Source organism: Dendrobates tinctorius, unplaced genomic scaffold (assembly GCF_039654945.1).
Source record: "Dendrobates tinctorius isolate UK_male_01 unplaced genomic scaffold, ASM3965494v1 ptg000174l, whole genome shotgun sequence".
Taxonomy (NCBI): domain Eukaryota; kingdom Metazoa; phylum Chordata; class Amphibia; order Anura; family Dendrobatidae; genus Dendrobates; species Dendrobates tinctorius.
The window spans coordinates 1,622,514-1,639,450 of NW_027361841.1; the positions used below are offsets into that span (position 1 = coordinate 1,622,514).

Here is a 16,937-nt window from a genome sequence, read left to right on the forward strand (position 1 = left end):
CAACTCATGAAATCGGCCTGGACAGAAATGATGGTACCTTTAACTTAATATTTTGTTGCACAACCTTTTGAGGCAATCATTGCAATCAAACGATTCCTGTAACTGTCAGTGAGACTTTTGCACCTCTCGACAGGTATTTTGGCCCACTCCTCAAGAGCAAACTGCTCCAGTTGTCTCATGTTTGAAGGTTGCCTTTTCCAGATGGCATGTTTCAGCTCTTTCCAAAACTGCTCAATAAGATTTAGATTAAAAACAAATTAAATTTTTAATCTATTAGTTTCTTGCTTATGCAAGTTTTGGGAGTTTCCCGCCCCTCTCTTGTGAGACATGCACATAAAAGCCGTCTTGCACAGCGTGTCCAAATTGGGCAGCGCCTTTCTGAATCCTGCTCATATAGGTACTGTTCACATGATCAGGTTTTAAATACAGTGGGGCAAAAAAGTATTTAGTCAGTCAGCAATAGTGCAAGTTCTACCACTTAAAAAGATGAGAGGCGTCTGTAATTTACATCATAGGTAGACCTCAACTATGGGAGACAAACTGAGAAAAAAAAATCCAGAAAATCACATTGTCTGTTTTTTTTTCCATATTATGGTGGAAAATAAGTATTTGGTCAGAAACAAGCAATCAAGATTTCTGGCTCTCACAGACCTGTAACTTCTTCTTTAAGAGTCTCCTCTTTCCTCCACTCATTACCTGTAGTAATGGCACCTGTTTAAACTTGTTATCAGTATAAAAAGACACCTGTGCACACCCTCAAACAGTCTGACTCCAAACTCCACTATGGTGAAGACCAAAGAGCTGTTAAAGGACACCAGAAACAAAATTGTAGCCCTGCACCAGGCTGGGAAGACTGAATCTGCAATAGCCAACCAGCTTGAAGTGAAGAAATCAACTGTGGGAGCAATAATTAGAAAATGGAAGACATACAAGACCACTGATAATCTCCCTTCTTCTGGTGCTCCACGCAAAATCCCACCCCGTGGGGTCAGAATGATCACAAGAACGGTGAGCAAAAATCCCAGAACCACGCGGGGGGACCTAGTGAATGAACTGCAGAGAGCTGGGACCAATGTAACAAGGCCTACCATAAGTAACACACTACGCCACCATGGACTCAGATCCTGCAGTGCCAGACGTGTCCCACTGCTTAAGCCTGTACATGTCCGGGCCCGTCTGAAGTTTGCTAGAGAGCATTTGGATGATCCAAAGGAGTTTTGGGAGAATGTCCTATGGTCTGATGAAACCAAACTGGAACTGTTTGGTAGAAACACAACTTGTCGTGTTTGGAGGAAAAAGAATACTGAGTTGCATCCATCAAACACCATACCTACTGTAAAGCATGGTGGTGGAAACATCATGCTTTGGGGCTGTTTCTCTGCAAAGGGGCCAGGACGACTGATCCGGGTACATGAAAGAATGAATGGGGCCATGTATCGTGAGATTTTGAGTGCAAACCTCCTTCCATCAGCAAGGGCATTGATGATGAAACGTGGCTGGGTCTTTCAACATGACAATGATCCAAAGCACACCGCCAGGGCAACGAAGGAGTGGCTTCGTAAGAAGCATTTCAAGGTCCTGGAGTGGCCTAGCCAGTCTCCAGATCTCAACCCTATAGAAAACCTTTGGAGGGAGTTGAAAGTCCGTGTTGCCAAGCGAAAAGCCAAAAACATCACTGCTCTAGAGGAGATCTGCATGGAGGAATGGGCCAACATACCAACAACAGTGTGTGGCAACCTTGTGAAGACTTACAGAAAACGTTTGACCTCTGTCATTGCCAACAAAGGATATATCACAAAGTATTGAGATGAAATTTTGTTTCTGACCAAATACTTATTTTCCACCATAATATGCAAATAAAATGAAAAAAAAAACAGACAATGTGATTTTCTGGATTTTTTTTTCTCAGTTTGTCTCCCATAGTTGAGGTCTACCTATGATGTAAATTACAGACGCCTCTCATCTTTTTAAGTGGTGGAACTTGCACTATTGCTGACTGACTAAATACTTTTTGCCCCACTGTACATTAGATAGGACTGCTCCGAGATGGGTATACCGTGATGTTGGTGAAGTGGCTTAGTATACATTTTTTGCAAAAAAACGTATCAACTAAATACCCTGTTTTTGTTATAATCTTTTTACTAGCACTTGCTGTTTACTGTTATATATATATTTTTTACAACTGAGTATTTTTGCACGTTTGTTATACTGTGTTTTTTCTGCAGGAAAGATGTATATCTTTGTACCGTGTTAGCCAGTAGATAGAAAAATATTCAGAATCGAGTCCTCAGTGGTTGATACCTTTTAATGGCTAACTGAAAAGATGGTAATACATTGCAAGCTTTCGAGACTACTCAGGTCTCTTCTTCAGGCTCGTTTTTTCTGTGTTTCAATAAGATTTAGGCCAGGGCTCATAGAAGGCCACTTCAGAATAGTCCAATGTTTTCCTCTTAGCCATTCTTGGGTGTTTGCAAGACCCATGACTGAGACCAAGCTTTCTGACACTGGGCAGCACATTTCTCTCTAGAATCCCTTGATTGTCTTGAGATTTCATTGCACTCTGCACAGATTCTAGACACCCTGTGCCAGATATAGCAAAGCAGCCCCAGAACATAACAGAGCCTCCTCCATGTTTCACAGTAGGGACCGTGTTCTTTTCTTGACATGCTTCATTTTTCCATCTGTGAACATAATGCTGATGTGCCTTACCAAAAAGTTAAATTTTTGTCTCATCTGTTCATAGGATATTCTCCCATGAAGTCCACTTTGGCTCATATTACGACGGACGGTGCGATCTCACACTGATGTTCCTTGAACTTGAAGTTCACCTTTAATCTGTTTAGAAGTTTTTCTGGGCACTTTTGTTACCATTCGTATTATTCGTCTCTTTGATTTGTCATCAATTTTCCTCCTGTGGCCACGTCCAGGGAGGTTGGCTACAGTCCCATGGAGCTTAAATTTGTGAATAATATGTGCAACTGTAGTCACAGGAACATCAGTCTGCTTGGAGATGGTCTTATAACCTTTACCTTTAACATGTTGGTCTATAATTTTCTTTCTGATCTCCTGAGACAACTCTTTCCTTCGCTTCCTCTGGTCCATGTTGAGTGTGATACACACCATGTCACCAAATAGCTCAGTGAGTATCTGTAGCTCTCTATACAGGCCCACTCACTGATTCCAAGATTGTAGACACCTGTGATGCTAATTAGTGGACACACCACGATTTAACATGTCCCTTTTGTCACATTATTTTCAGGGCTACCATCATTTCTATCCAGGCCTATTTTTTGAGTTTTATTTATTTATTTTTTTAATTCTGTGGAAGTATGGTTGAAAAGCAATGTCTGACTTTCATTTGTTCATTTTCATAGATTTTTATTTATTATTACTTTTGTCAGATTCAAGATATTTTTGTGACCACTGTGGGTTTTTCTCTCATTAAACGAGGGGTACCAACAATTTTGACCACGTGTGTACATCCACTGAAACAACAATGTTATGTTCAACAAAAATAAAATCAGCATTTAAGACCATAATAATCTACAGTCATCAACCCAACCTAAAGTACTGATAAGATGAAGTACAGTATCTTTATTACCCCACGTAACTGGAGTAAAGGTTAGCTGTTAAAACTGATCTTTATACATACAGTAGAACATACTTAATCATTAAACCATTACATAAACAGTTGATGATTGATTGCTGGAAAGACTTCAAAATTATATTATAAAGGTAGACACATATTTAAATATTTTGCTTAAAAGGGGTTGTTCTCCTTTGGACGTTATTTTTGAGAACAGTGTTGCCACTATGGTCATTTGTCTACTATGATGGTCCACACTGGTCACCATTGTGTTACACCACTGAGCTCACTGGAGAGATAGAAATGAACAACCTCATGGATCTTGCCATCAGAGAACTGGTAGTCTCCACATGTATTAGATTGCAAGAATATAATACAGAAAGGCATGAGATCTCACATTTATGTCTTATGCATGTCAATAACAAACTTAAAGGGAACCTATAAGGTAGGGCCGGCACCTGTATGCCTCATATACAGCACACTAGAATGAGGTCTATATGTCTCTAATGAGCCCTGCATAACACAAAAAAGAGCTATTATTATACTCACCTACGGCACGGTCTGGTCAGCGTCTCTGGCCTTGATCCGGTGCCTCCTCTTTCCTTACAATCGCTGTTCTCCTTCTTGCTTTGTGTGGATGACGTATACTAAGTCTTCCACACAGTGTTCTCCATTGAGCTCCTGTGCGGGTGTATTTCTTTCTGCCCTTTCAAATGCAGCACAAAGTATAATAGTGTTCACATGCCGCCACTCTTTACCCTGCGCATTACAGTACTTTGTTTTGCCCTTAGCATGGCAGAGAAAAATACACCTGCTCAAGAAAGTGATGGACGTATTACGTGTCATCCACACGAAGCAACAATGAAAAACAGAGATCGCAAGAAGAGAGGGGGCACCGGACCAAGACCAGAGACACCGTAGGAGAGTATAATAATGGCTCTTTTTTGTGTTATGCAGAGGGCATTAGGGACATACAAACAGCTTTCTATAATGTTGTATATGAGTGTTTACCGATACTGGCAATACTTCATATACGAAAAACATGGTGACAGATTCCCTTTAAAACAAACCTATAGATGGGTAAAAGGAATCAAATCACTAATTCCCTGTACTTATGTACAAAGGCTGCATCTGTACGGAACGGTGGATCAGTGGTTGGGGTTTTTCAGCTCTAGGGTCGTGGGTTAAAATTTTTTCAAGGACATCTACAAGGAGATTGTATGTTCTCCCCATGTTTGCATGAGATTCCTTAGAGTACTCTGAAGTATGGAGGGGGAACCAAAAACCTACCGATAAGGAATATAATGCCGTTCTATGAGAGTAAAATAAAGAAGGTTCAACTTTGGGAAGTCAAATAGTTTCCAATAATATTTCACAGAAAATAGCTGTGTGTTTGGTGTTATTTGTAAGAATGATTTGTCTCTAAACCGAGTTATTCACCTAGCAAATAGGGATTACCCAATATATATGCCCACAACAAACAGTGTAACCCCGCTGTACACACTGAATGGTTTGCTGGGAGGTTTGGCATAGGATGGACCCTCTTTTCTGATTGGTTGATTAGTGGCATTGGTCCTTTCATCACTCGGCATATTTTACTATGCTATGTTGCTACTCCCATCCCTTTTGAGATCAATTATGGGTAAAAGGCGTAACAAAGAATAGAGCAGTAATAACTCAATTCAGGATAGTAGCTTAAACTAAGGGTTATAATAGGGTAATATGCTGTTTAATGCTATATCTGGGATAGCAGTTGTTTCTATTTTAGAGCCCAAATGCTGGAAAGATAGGAAAAGAGGTATACAATTTAAAGAGGGCCTATAACCTCCTGGAAAACTTCATGAAGTAAAAGGAGACAAAAAAAATAAAAAAAAACCTCTCTTATATAAATATAGTTCTGAAAACTAAAAAAAAAAAACCCCTGTATTGTCTAATTTAATAATAGAGCTTTCTCTTAAAAAAAGGAGACCACCAACGTCCACTCCACGGTCTCACTATTTTGACAGCTGTGTGAGACCTCACCCTTCTGGAGTGGAAGATTTGGATTTCTGTCTCTTACTCCATGCTGAATGTCATTATAAAGAAGCAATGGAAGATAGATTCCTGTGTATCATAGAGCAGCAGCAGGAGGCAATCACAGTGACTAGAAAAGTAACTGAGGTAGATCCTGCCACAGACTCCTATGGCTGTCAGTCTACAGAATGTAGTGAGAGACTGAGTAAATCTTTACAGGATGCCGATTTCTTCTTTTGCAGATTAACAATTTACAAGCGGCTATGTCCTCTTGTTACAGAATAACCCTTGACATGCAGCCATGTCGTCCTCTTGCAGATGTTCGCTTTAGACACGGCTGTATCCCCCTCCTTTATCTGGGCTGTGTAATACATAGGGATATCTTAATGCAAACAACAATATTCTGTGTGGAGTAAAGTTCTGGCTCCAGGCAGGAGGCGAAGAAAATTTTACCTCAATTTGTGTTTTGGCTAACTCTCACCTCATTGAAATGCATTAGGGCAGGGCGTTAATTAACCATTTTTGAGAGTTTGACAAAAATAAGGAAATCGAGTTGCTCACTGTATTCTATGCACGAGCAAGTTCACAAAATGGCGAAAATCTGCCACACCTGAACGCAAGGGTCCACTTTACCATTCAGGTGCTGTATACAGTCAGCTTCCCCCTCACACTTTATCTCTCCAGATTTTGAGCTCTAGACAAATTAAAGTAAAAGTTCCACTCCTGTAATACTGAAAGAAATCATCCGATTTGCTAATGACATATATTGTAAACTATCAGATGCACTTTTTAGCAAGAATAAAAATTATTGCTAAAGTGTTTGTGAGTCTTATAGTCAGGAGGGTGATCTATGATCAAGTAAAATGCTGACACAGTGCCCATCCTGATCACTGAGAGAACTGCTCTCTTCTCCTGCTAGACACTGATTTATCTGATCAGTGTAGGGCAGGAAAGAAAATAGCCAGGTCATGAACATCACTGTAATGCACTATATTCGGATTGCACTCGGCCATGCAAGTCAATGAGTCGGTGGAAACCATTGGAATTTACTGTCACTTATGTATTTGCCATAACTGAAAGGTCTTTAAGTCGACGGCTCCAGTTACCATGGTTGCTACACACAAGTTTTTTTTATCCAGTTTCATATTAAGTGCAGTTTGGAGATGAGGAATATTTTTATCTTTTAAAGAACACAAATACTAGGTTTATTTTATTTTCATTTTTCTCATGGTTCTCATCTTGTCAATGTTAAATTTAGAAAATAGCAACAGATTGGGAACACATAAAATAAGCAGTACCTGTTCGGTTTAGCCGTGCCATGTTCATCATTGCCTCCTGATATGCCAACTCCACATCTTCTTGTGTAACCACCAGCTTTATTTTATTCCATTTTTCTGGCTGGTAGTGTTGAAAGAATGCATAATTAGAAAATTCATGCAAAATACAAAATATTACATTGTGTCTCAATCTGTATGTTTCACATAGAAAAGTAAGTTGGTGGGAAATTACTTGTAATGTAAATTATACAGACCGTGGGAACCTTCAGGTTTGTCTCTTTAGAGCTCTCCGTGAATGGAACATAGGTGGTACCCATGTTCGGCTTCCACTCCATTTACTGTCAATGGGTATGTCGGAGACAGAGTGCTGTACTCCGTTTTCTCCGGCAGTCTCGTACACTAAGAATGGACTGGAGGGCAAGCGTGCACACCTATGCTCTATTCAAGACCAGGCAGTTTTGGGGTCCTGGACCGCTGTTCTCAGGATCATTGGGGGGGGACGCTCAGCTGTTGGGCCAGCAATCAGAAGGTATGTCTTATCCTATGAACCTATGAATAGGGTATAACCTAGACTCTTGGGAAAATCATTTTAATGTGGAGGTTACTTGTTTTTATGGTCTGGAGACTTAGCACTACGATATACTGTATTGGTCCTGCAGCTCAATTTAAAAATGGAATAGTTAGTAGCCCAGTAGTATACAGAGATCATTATCATACTACATAGCCCTGTGTCTTAGCAGGGCAGTGAAATGAACTGAATGACCACAGTAATACAACACCTATAAATTATTATTTTGTATAAGAATGAGGGTATAGGGAAGCTTACTTACAATATCTAGCCATTGATGAACTGCTACTGCAACTTGGGTCCCCAAAGGCTTGGTCAATACAAGGACATCCCCAGGTACTGCATTGTCTGGCCTGTGTGGATACATGAGCAGACAATGTTTGCCATGCATATAAATTTATCTGTCAAATTCTAAATTTGTATCCTGCTTGTTAGAGTAGCTTTGCTTACATACCCTACAGCAATCCGGTCTCCAAAATGCCTTCTGATGGAGGAGCATACCAGGGGACCTGTCCATCAGTCTCCTCCAACACTTGGAACAGTTGTACTTCACTTGGAGGAGGCTGATGGACAGGTATGGTAACATGCTCATCTATCGGCAGCCATTGTGAGAACAGAACTGTGCCGTTTATGAAGACTGCACTGACAAGTCCAGGAGGAGAACCTGTAATACTGATATAATAGTACGTATCACAAAATAATGTCCCCAACACATTGGCATAAACGTGGACAACCCCATAAAGTTCATATTACGAGGTTCCTTGCTAATAAAAGAAGTGTTTCTTGTCAGCACAACACTTTGTAACATTTAGTGTGATACAATGGGCTACGATTCTGTTTCTATAAAAAGTTTACATGATGTGTGAGCCATTGCATGAAATGGTGCCAAGTCTACTGAAACAAGCCTGTCCATGGGGCAATCGATAAGGACAGACCCGTGGCCGTCTGCAAGCAACATGGGCAGGAAGCTGTCAAAAGGCATGTGTGCTGCATCTGCACTGAATGAACTCTATTCCTCCCAGCAGCCTCAGGCTTTCAGTCAGAGGCGAGGTTTCAACTACCGCTCAGAACATGGTGAGCAGCGACTGTAACCACGTCCCAACACTGACTACAGGCTATACAGTGATGCACTGTACAGCAGGGTTTTAGAAAAGTGCTGTGGCATAGTTACAGCACTCACTATGTACTGAACGGAGACTGGAGCCTCTATGACTGAAAGCCAGAGGCTGCCGGGAGTTCATTTCCTCCTGTAGCCGAGCATTTAGCGCGGTAGCCACACAGCTTCAAAACACTACTAACGTGTAGATAAACCCCATATCATGGGTGATACCAAACAAATTGTTACATTTTTCACAAAAAAAAGCCGGATTACTTACCGGTAATGCTCTTTTAATGAGTCCACGACAGCACCCACTGGAGGTATCGGATCCGCCCATTTGGAACAGGAAACCCTACAGGAAAGATAAAAGGGGCGGTCCGCCTTTCCTCCTCAGTTTTACGTTTCAGAGTACCAGAAGGACCGCCAAGGATTAGGCAATGTTCTCTTATTTTAACATCTTTCTTATCCATTATTTGGTAATACTTTAACTATTGATATCTTTAGGGGGGGAAGTGAACGGGTGCTGTCGTGGACTCATTAAAAGAGCATTACCGGTAAGTAATCCGGCTTTTTACTCTTCGCCACGACAGCACCCACTGGAGAGATTCCAGAGACCATCACCTGGGTGGGACCACCGTGCCAAGGATAGTCCTGCCAAAGCTTAAGTCAGAGGTTGATGAAAGATCAAGTCTGTAGTGCTTATAGAAGGTAGAAGGGGATGACCAAACTGCCGCCTTACATATAGTTTCAATCGGAACATCTCCCTTTTCCGCCCAAGAGGTTGCCATTGCCCTGGTGGAATGCGCCCTGATGTTCCCTGGAGGATCTTCGTTTTTTGCGGAGTAGGCTAAACGAATGGCCTCTCTGATCCACCGGTTAATGGTGCTCTTCGTGACTCCATACCCCTTCTTACAGCCCTGAAATGAAACAAATAGGGCCCTGCTCTGCCTCCAACTGTTGGACCTCTCAATATATCTTAGGACAGTTCTTTTGACGTCCAGAGTATGGAACCTCTGCTCTTCCGGAGTAGAGGGATTTTTATAGAAGGTTGGGAGGAGTATCTCCTGAGATCTATGGTATTTTGTTGCCACTTTTGGCAGGTAGGCAGGGTCTGGTTTTAATACCAATCTGTCTTGGTATTCTTGGAAAAAAGGTGGATCTATTGACAAGGCCTGAATATCACCCACTCTTCTAGCTGAGGTCAGTGATACTAAGAGGGCCATTTTAAGTGCTAAGTATTTGAAGGGTATTGTGTCGATCGGCTCAAAGGGGTCTACCGTTAGGGCGTCTAAGACCAGATTTAGATCCCATGTAGGGACGGAGGGTATGTGGATTGGAGTTATTCGTTCACATGCTGTAATAAAACGAGTTATCCACTTGTTGCCTGCTATATTATGGCCATATAGTGCTCCTAATGCCGATATTTGTACTCTCAGTGTATTTACTGCTAAGCCCAAGTCTTTCCCCTTCTGCAGAAATTCCAAGATTGGGATTATCGGAACTTCTGTTGTATGAGGTACTGTATGGAATTGAAGAAATTTTTTCCATATTCTAGTGTAAATTTGGGTCGTGGACTGTTTTCTACTTTGTAGTAGTGTAGCAATTAAGGACTCCAAGAATCCTCTTGTCCTCAATAACTGCCTCTCAAATTCCACGCCGTCAAGTGCAAGCTGAGCACTTGAGGGTGGAAAAAGGGGCCTTGGGAGAGTAGATTGGCAGTCGGAAGGACCCAAGGATCTGTTATCGACATAATCTGCAGCCACGAAAACCACGGTCTTTTTGGCCAGAACGGTGCTATTAAGATTATTCTTGCTTTGTCGTCTCTGATCTTCCGAATTACTTGAGGTAGGAGGATCAATGGAGGGAACGCATACGCTAGGTTGAAATTCCATGGAACTAGAAAGGCGTCCAGTATGTTTGGGTGATCTGACGGAGATAGGGAGGCAAAGGTTTTTATCTGCCTGTTCTCCCTTGTGGCGAAAAGATCCACCTCGGGTTGTCCCCATGCGGCTACTATGTCCCTGAAGACCTTCCGATTGAGGCACCACTCTCCTTGTCGTAGAGTGTGACGGCTTAGGAAGTCTGCCTTTTGATTGCTCTCGCCTCTTATATGAAGGGCCGAGAGGGACAAAAAATAGTTTTCTGCTAGGTTTAAAATTTTTGCCGCTGAAGACATCAGAGTCTCTGATCGAGTTCCTCCTTGTCTGTTTATATATGCCACTGTGGTGGTATTGTCCGACAGGATCCTTACATGCTTCTGTTGGAGCTGCGGAAGGAAGTTGTATAGAGCATAGAACACTGCAGTCAGTTCTTTTAAATTAGATGAGTAATCACATTCCTCTTTACTCCACCTTCCCTGATAAAACCCATTCTCCATGTGGGCTCCCCAGCCCTGGGGACTGGCATCGGTGGTTACAATACAGGATGGAACTATAACCCATGGGACTCCTGAACATAAATGGTCATCGTCTAACCACCACTCTAGGGAAGTCAAGACTTCTTGTGACAGGGTTATTTTGCTCTGTAAATGACCACTATGTCGCTTATCCTTCTGGAGGATCTGGTGTTGTAGTGTACGGACATGGTACTGGGCCCACCGGACTGCCGGGGTGCAAGAATTTAGTGATCCTAATAGTGACATTGCTCCTCTTAAGGATACACGTGGTTTATCTATAGCTGCTTGTATTTTTTGTTTTGTGAGGATGATTTTTACCTGGGGTAGTAGACATCTTTGGGTCAAGGAATCTAGTTGAAATCCTAGAAATGTCTGGAGAGATTGCGGATCGATTCTGGACTTTTGGATATTGATGATCCAGCCAAGGCTCTGAAAAGAGGAGACTGCGTCAGTCACGCGTTCAGTACATTGTTTGACTGAATTCCCAATTACTAGGAAGTCGTCTAGATATGGTACAATTAGTGTGTCCTTTTGGCGAAGGTAGGCCATCACTTCTGCCATCACCTTGGTAAATATTCTTGGTGCCGTGGAAAGCCCGAAGGGCATTGCCGCGTATTGGAAATGATGAATCCTTCCCTCGACTTCCACTGCGACTCTTAGGTATTTCTGGAATCTGTTGTGTATAGGGAGATGATAATAAGCATCTTTTAAATCAATCCCTGCCATTACGCAATTTGGGAAAAGAAGCTTTATAGTGGATCTGATCGATTCCATTTTGAACTTATAATTTTTTATAAATGAATTTAGCTTCTTTAAATTAATAATGGTTCTAAATGTACCGTCTGGTTTAGACACCAAAAACAGGGGAGAGTAAAAGCCTCTACCCTGTTGTTCCTCAGGGACGTCAACTAAAACTTTTTTAGCTAGCAGGACTCGAATCTCGTCTTCGAGAGCCTTTTGCTGAAGTGAGGAATTAAGGCGAGTTATAACAAAGAACTCATAGGGGATTCGAAGGAATTCAATCTTTATTCCTTCCTTGATTATATTCAAAATCCATGGGTTTAACGTAATTTGTTCCCATTTGGTAAAAAAAAATTTTAATCTGCCCCCAACTGGTGGGTCTAAACTTTTAATTTTTTTCTCTCCTATATGTTGGCCCTCTGAAGATGGTACCCTTCTGCTTTTCGTCTTTCGTGGCCCATCTCGTTCTGTCCGATTGTCTTCTTCTCCCGAATGGCCGTCTTTTAAAGGTTTTCCTATAAAACGGAATGGGAGAATCACTGAAGGCCTTTTTTCTTTCTTTTGCCTTGGCGAGAATTTCGTCTAAGGCTTTTCCGAAGAGGAACTCACCCTCGCATGGGGTTGCACTAATTTTGGATTTTGACTGTGCATCCCCTTTCCAGCTTTTTATCCAAAGCGCACGTCTGGCGTTATTCACCAGGGCTGCCGACCTTGCTGCCAGTCTTAGGGTGTCCGCTGAAGCGTCTGCCATAAAGGCAGCTGCCCCTCTTATCAACGGGATGGCTGCACGCAGTTTCTCCCTTGACACTCTTTGCTCAATCTGCTGGTCTAATTGATCTAGCCATACCAGCATTGACCTAGCAGTACATGTGCTGGCTATTGCGGGTTTGAATACCCCGGTGGTGGACTCCCAGGACCTTTTGAGCGAAGATTCAGCCTTTCGGTCCAATGGGTCTGCTAACAATCCTGCGTCCTCGACCGGGATCGAGGTTTGTTTGGAAGTGGAGGATATGACAGCGTCCACCTTTGGTATTTTAGACCATTTTAGTAGATCTTCATCAGTGAACGGGTACTTCCGTTTTGAAGCGGATGGGAGAAAACCCCTCTGGTCGTGTTTTTCCCACTCCCTTTTGATGAGATCTTTAATTGCCGGTATTACTGGAAATGATCTCCTCTTTTTCTCTGCCAATCCCGCAAACATAATGTCCTGCGCGGTCTGGGTTCCCCTTTCCTCTTCACACCCCATAGTATTTCTAACCGCTTTTACCAGGTTATCTACGCTGTCCAGAGGAAAACATGCGCGTCCTTCCGCCTCCGAGGATGATGATGAGGACGTGGATACGGAGCCTGAGTTTAACTCCTGTTCTTCCTCTGACTCTGAACTAACAATGACCTGTTTTCTATGACTGGACTCTGCGGGAGTGCTGGCGCGGTTGATGGCTTGTATTTCCTCCCTAATTATGGCTCGGATATCCTGAGAAGATATCGTCGACCCCTGCCTGGTCTCTTTAATGCATTGTTTGCAGAGTTTTTTGGGGTAGGAATCAGGGAGAGGCTCTGAACATAATGCGCATTCTTTATGTTTTGTTTTTCCTTTTTTCTTTGACTGAAACGGGAGGTCAAAGGTAAAGAGAGGGGGGAGGGGGGGGGAGGAGAGGAGGTTAGCTTAATAGGTAGAGCATATGCTTTGCACACTCACCCAGTGAAGCTTAATACCGGTTCAGATGGCTGAGACGGTTTGGATCGGGTTTCTGCTGCCTCGCTCCTGCGGGCAGTCTCTGTCCTGGCGCTGCGGTCCCTGGTGGAGTTGCCCCCAGCTGAATCCCCTGCTGGGGTCTGCGACTCTGCGGGGGACGACATGTTCCAATGTTGCAGCGCTGCAGCACTGTTTTATCTGTATCCTTATCGTAGCCCCGGAAGTCGCCCTGTCACAGGGCGCATGCACCGCGTCATCGCCATCTTACCCCGGAAGTTCAACCATTACTTCCGGGGTATAGGAGCGTCAGGCGCCGGCCTGCTCCCGCGCCACCGCTATTAACACACGCGGCTCGCGCGCACATGGCCTCACCATCCACGCTATACCCCCACCGATGGGGATGGGGGGGGGAATCTCCCGGATGCCAGACCGGCGCGCTCCCTGGTAAGACCGGGCGGCCCTCCCCGGACCCGGCCATTACCACTATGCCACCAGACGAGGGGGGAGCCGTCAAACGGAGTCTCCCCCGACGCTGCTTCCGGACCGCAGCCCCTGCCGTTCCCGAAGAGACCGCACAGGCGGATGCATGGCCCAGGTAAGATCCTGCAGGATCCTGCTCCATTTGGAACAGGAAACCAAAACTGAGGAGGAAAGGCGGACCGCCCCTTTTATCTTTCCTGTAGGGTTTCCTGTTCCAAATGGGCGGATCCGATACCTCCAGTGGGTGCTGTCGTGGCGAAGAGTAAAACAATACATAAATATGTAATATGCTAAGAGTGATGTATGGTTCTATATTTGGTACAACATCCTTCAAGAGCAATTTGATAAGAACGGTATGGTGGGACGGTATTATGAGGGAACTCTTCCAGGTCCCTTCTCCTTTTAGCTGCAATGCTATTATTCTTGGAAATGTATTACAGTAGTCTCACATGACGTATGACTTTTTAAAAAGTTGCAATTCATAATTCTCGCTTGCGGCTCATTTACAAAGCTAACCGGGCACACTTTTCCCAAAGTGGCATAAAATTGGAAAAAGTTGCAAATTGTTACTCAATGCGTCAAAATGTGACACTTTTTGATTGCAGAAAACTGATGCACAAGCCTTTACACCTATTTTCCTTTCTGTTGTGTTTTTTTTTCTAATACCTAGACACGACAACATTAAATTAGTTACATGAGAGTGCCTTTTACTTTCACCAATTTCCTTTTTTCCCTAAACATAGATGTAAGACACTTATTAATTTTGTTACAGTAGTGTAACGCTTTATACAACTTCGTTTGTGTCTGACCAATGAATATCTAAAATAGATACAAAGGTAAAAAGTGCAAAGGTAAAGGAACTACTTTCCTCTCTACTCAAAGCCAAGTGCCGGTAATAAATATGATGAAGCTGATAATGTTTTACAACATTACATAATTACATGTGTCTGTAACTTCTAAACACATTGCTGACTTTATCCTTATTCTGTGCTTCTCACATAAAAGTTTTTACGAGCAAACAGAGGAAAGGAAAAGTGAACCATTAGGAGAAAGCAATTTCTACTTAGCTGTATTTACCGTATTTTTTTTTTAAGTGTGCTACGCTGCCCTCTTCTGGTAAAGAATTTGTACATTCACTTCTATGTAAATGCTGTATTACAACATCAATAAACCTCAGTTTCAAAATTTGCCTTTTTAAAGTGTTTTTTTTCATGAAAAATACTATTTTCGCCAGTAAACTAGTTAAGTAACTAGAAAGTCTGTACAATTCCTGTTGCTTGTGATGCAAACATATCATGATGCAGAGTACACAGTTCTGTCCTAAATGGGGCTCACAATAGTTTCAAACACACTCATACACTAGAGCCAATATATTAAAGGGAGTTTGCCCACTAAGGAGCAACCCCTGCTTAATCTCTTCAGGGCCCCATGTAAAGCAAAAACAATGGATACTCTCCTCCAACAGCAGCGCCATTCTAGTGATGTCAGCACCGCTATTTCCGTTATTGTGTCATCTGACCACTGCAGACAATCAGTGGCAAATGACGAGCTGCAGTCTTTAAGATTTCGTCACAGTGGACATCTAGACTGACGGAATATTGATGAGCAACAGCAGATAAGCAGCCAATGATTAGATGTAACTCATTAATATTCCGTCAGATAAGACATCTGCTGCGATGAAATAGTAAAGGCTGATCGGCTGCAGAATAGCGGTACCGCCACCAATGGAACATTGATGCTTTGGGAGACGAGTGTCCATTGTTTTCATTTTATATGAAGTGATTAATAGGTTGTCCAGTATTGGAGAACCTCTAACAATTTTTTTTTTTTTTTTTTAAACTCTGGATGAGGCCACCTAGAGAAACACGGGAAGACCATATAAAGCTCCATGCAGATGTTGTCCTTGCTTGGGTTGAAGCTCAGGACCTCAGTGCTGAAAAAATAGATGGTGTCTACACAGCAATTCTTAGTAATTACCCCAAACTAAGTCACCAGTTAATTGTTACAGATTGTTTGCTCTTGGTCTTTTCTATTAAAGACAAGAAATTAATATCTGCAAAGCTTTGGAATTTGATGCCGTTGTAGATGACCCGGATTTCATCTTGGCACAGGGTGCTGAATATGCAGCCCTGGGATACCGTATGTTTAGCAACTCACATTATGAACTCATTAGGCTGACATACAGTGGTGGCAACTCCTCCTAGAACTACCCAAGGATTTAATACAGTCTGTCCTCCCGTAACTGAAGTCCCAGCTTCTTCTGCAGCATCCTTGAATCCTTGAATGATGAGGGGCATTACCTTGTCCCTTTCCTACAAAATAAAAAATATGCAAAATATGACACAAAAATAAATACAGCTCCTTAGATGATACTGCATGCTTATCAATATTCACAGTATACAGATGCTGAACTGAAGGCTTCCTCTAGGTTTCACCTTCTACTCACAGGTTTCCCGCTATCTTTTTGCCCCTGTGTTTGTCCAGTCTCATCTTTTTCACAAATTTATAATACGCACAGTTTGTTTTTGAGGTGGAAAAAACTTACATGACTTTCATGAGAAATTCATGTCAGAAATCCATGCAGTTTTGCAAGGAAATGTTCGGTTGGGGGAGGGTGGTAATTTTTGGCAGCTTCCTGACTTAATGTCAAGTTTGGTGCAGATTCCACAGGAAATTCGCATTACAGATGGTGTCATTTCTCCCACCCCCGCGATACGGTTTTAAGACCTCAGTAATGTTGTTTTTCAATAGGAAGCTTCTATAAAAAGAGTACTTGAAGAGGATTTTGATGAGCATTTTGGATCAGAATCTATTCCAAACTTTGTGTTACCATACCCTTACTCTTTATGCTGTAGCTAATGTTTACACTCACTTCTCCTTTTGTAGCTTTCTATTTCTATGATATATCTGTTCCATTACTTTTTTTGTCTTGAAAGGAGGCAATTTAAAAATAAAACATCAAAACCAAAATTTGCATTAAAGGGAATCTGTCACCACCTGGGACTTTTTTACATATTAATATGGGCATACAGGTAATAGAATGATTAAAATATTCCTACCTGTGTGCCTCATATCTGCAGTT

General features: G+C 42.4%; 1 protein-coding gene across 3 annotated transcripts in view; it reads right to left on the reverse strand.

The window, feature by feature from the left end:
- Positions 1–16,937, reverse strand: part of SEPHS1 (selenophosphate synthetase 1) — a 132,385-nt gene that overhangs the window by 10,866 nt on the left and 104,582 nt on the right. For all 3 annotated transcript variants that reach the window (XM_073551270.1, XM_073551269.1, XM_073551271.1), the window contains exons 5-7: positions 16,013–16,167; positions 7,707–7,797; positions 6,898–6,997 (exon numbers count right to left, since the gene is read on the reverse strand). In XM_073551270.1, the coding sequence (XP_073407371.1) occupies positions 6,898–6,997; positions 7,707–7,797; positions 16,013–16,167 (346 nt within the window). The remainder of the gene's footprint in view (positions 1–6,897; positions 6,998–7,706; positions 7,798–16,012; positions 16,168–16,937) is intronic.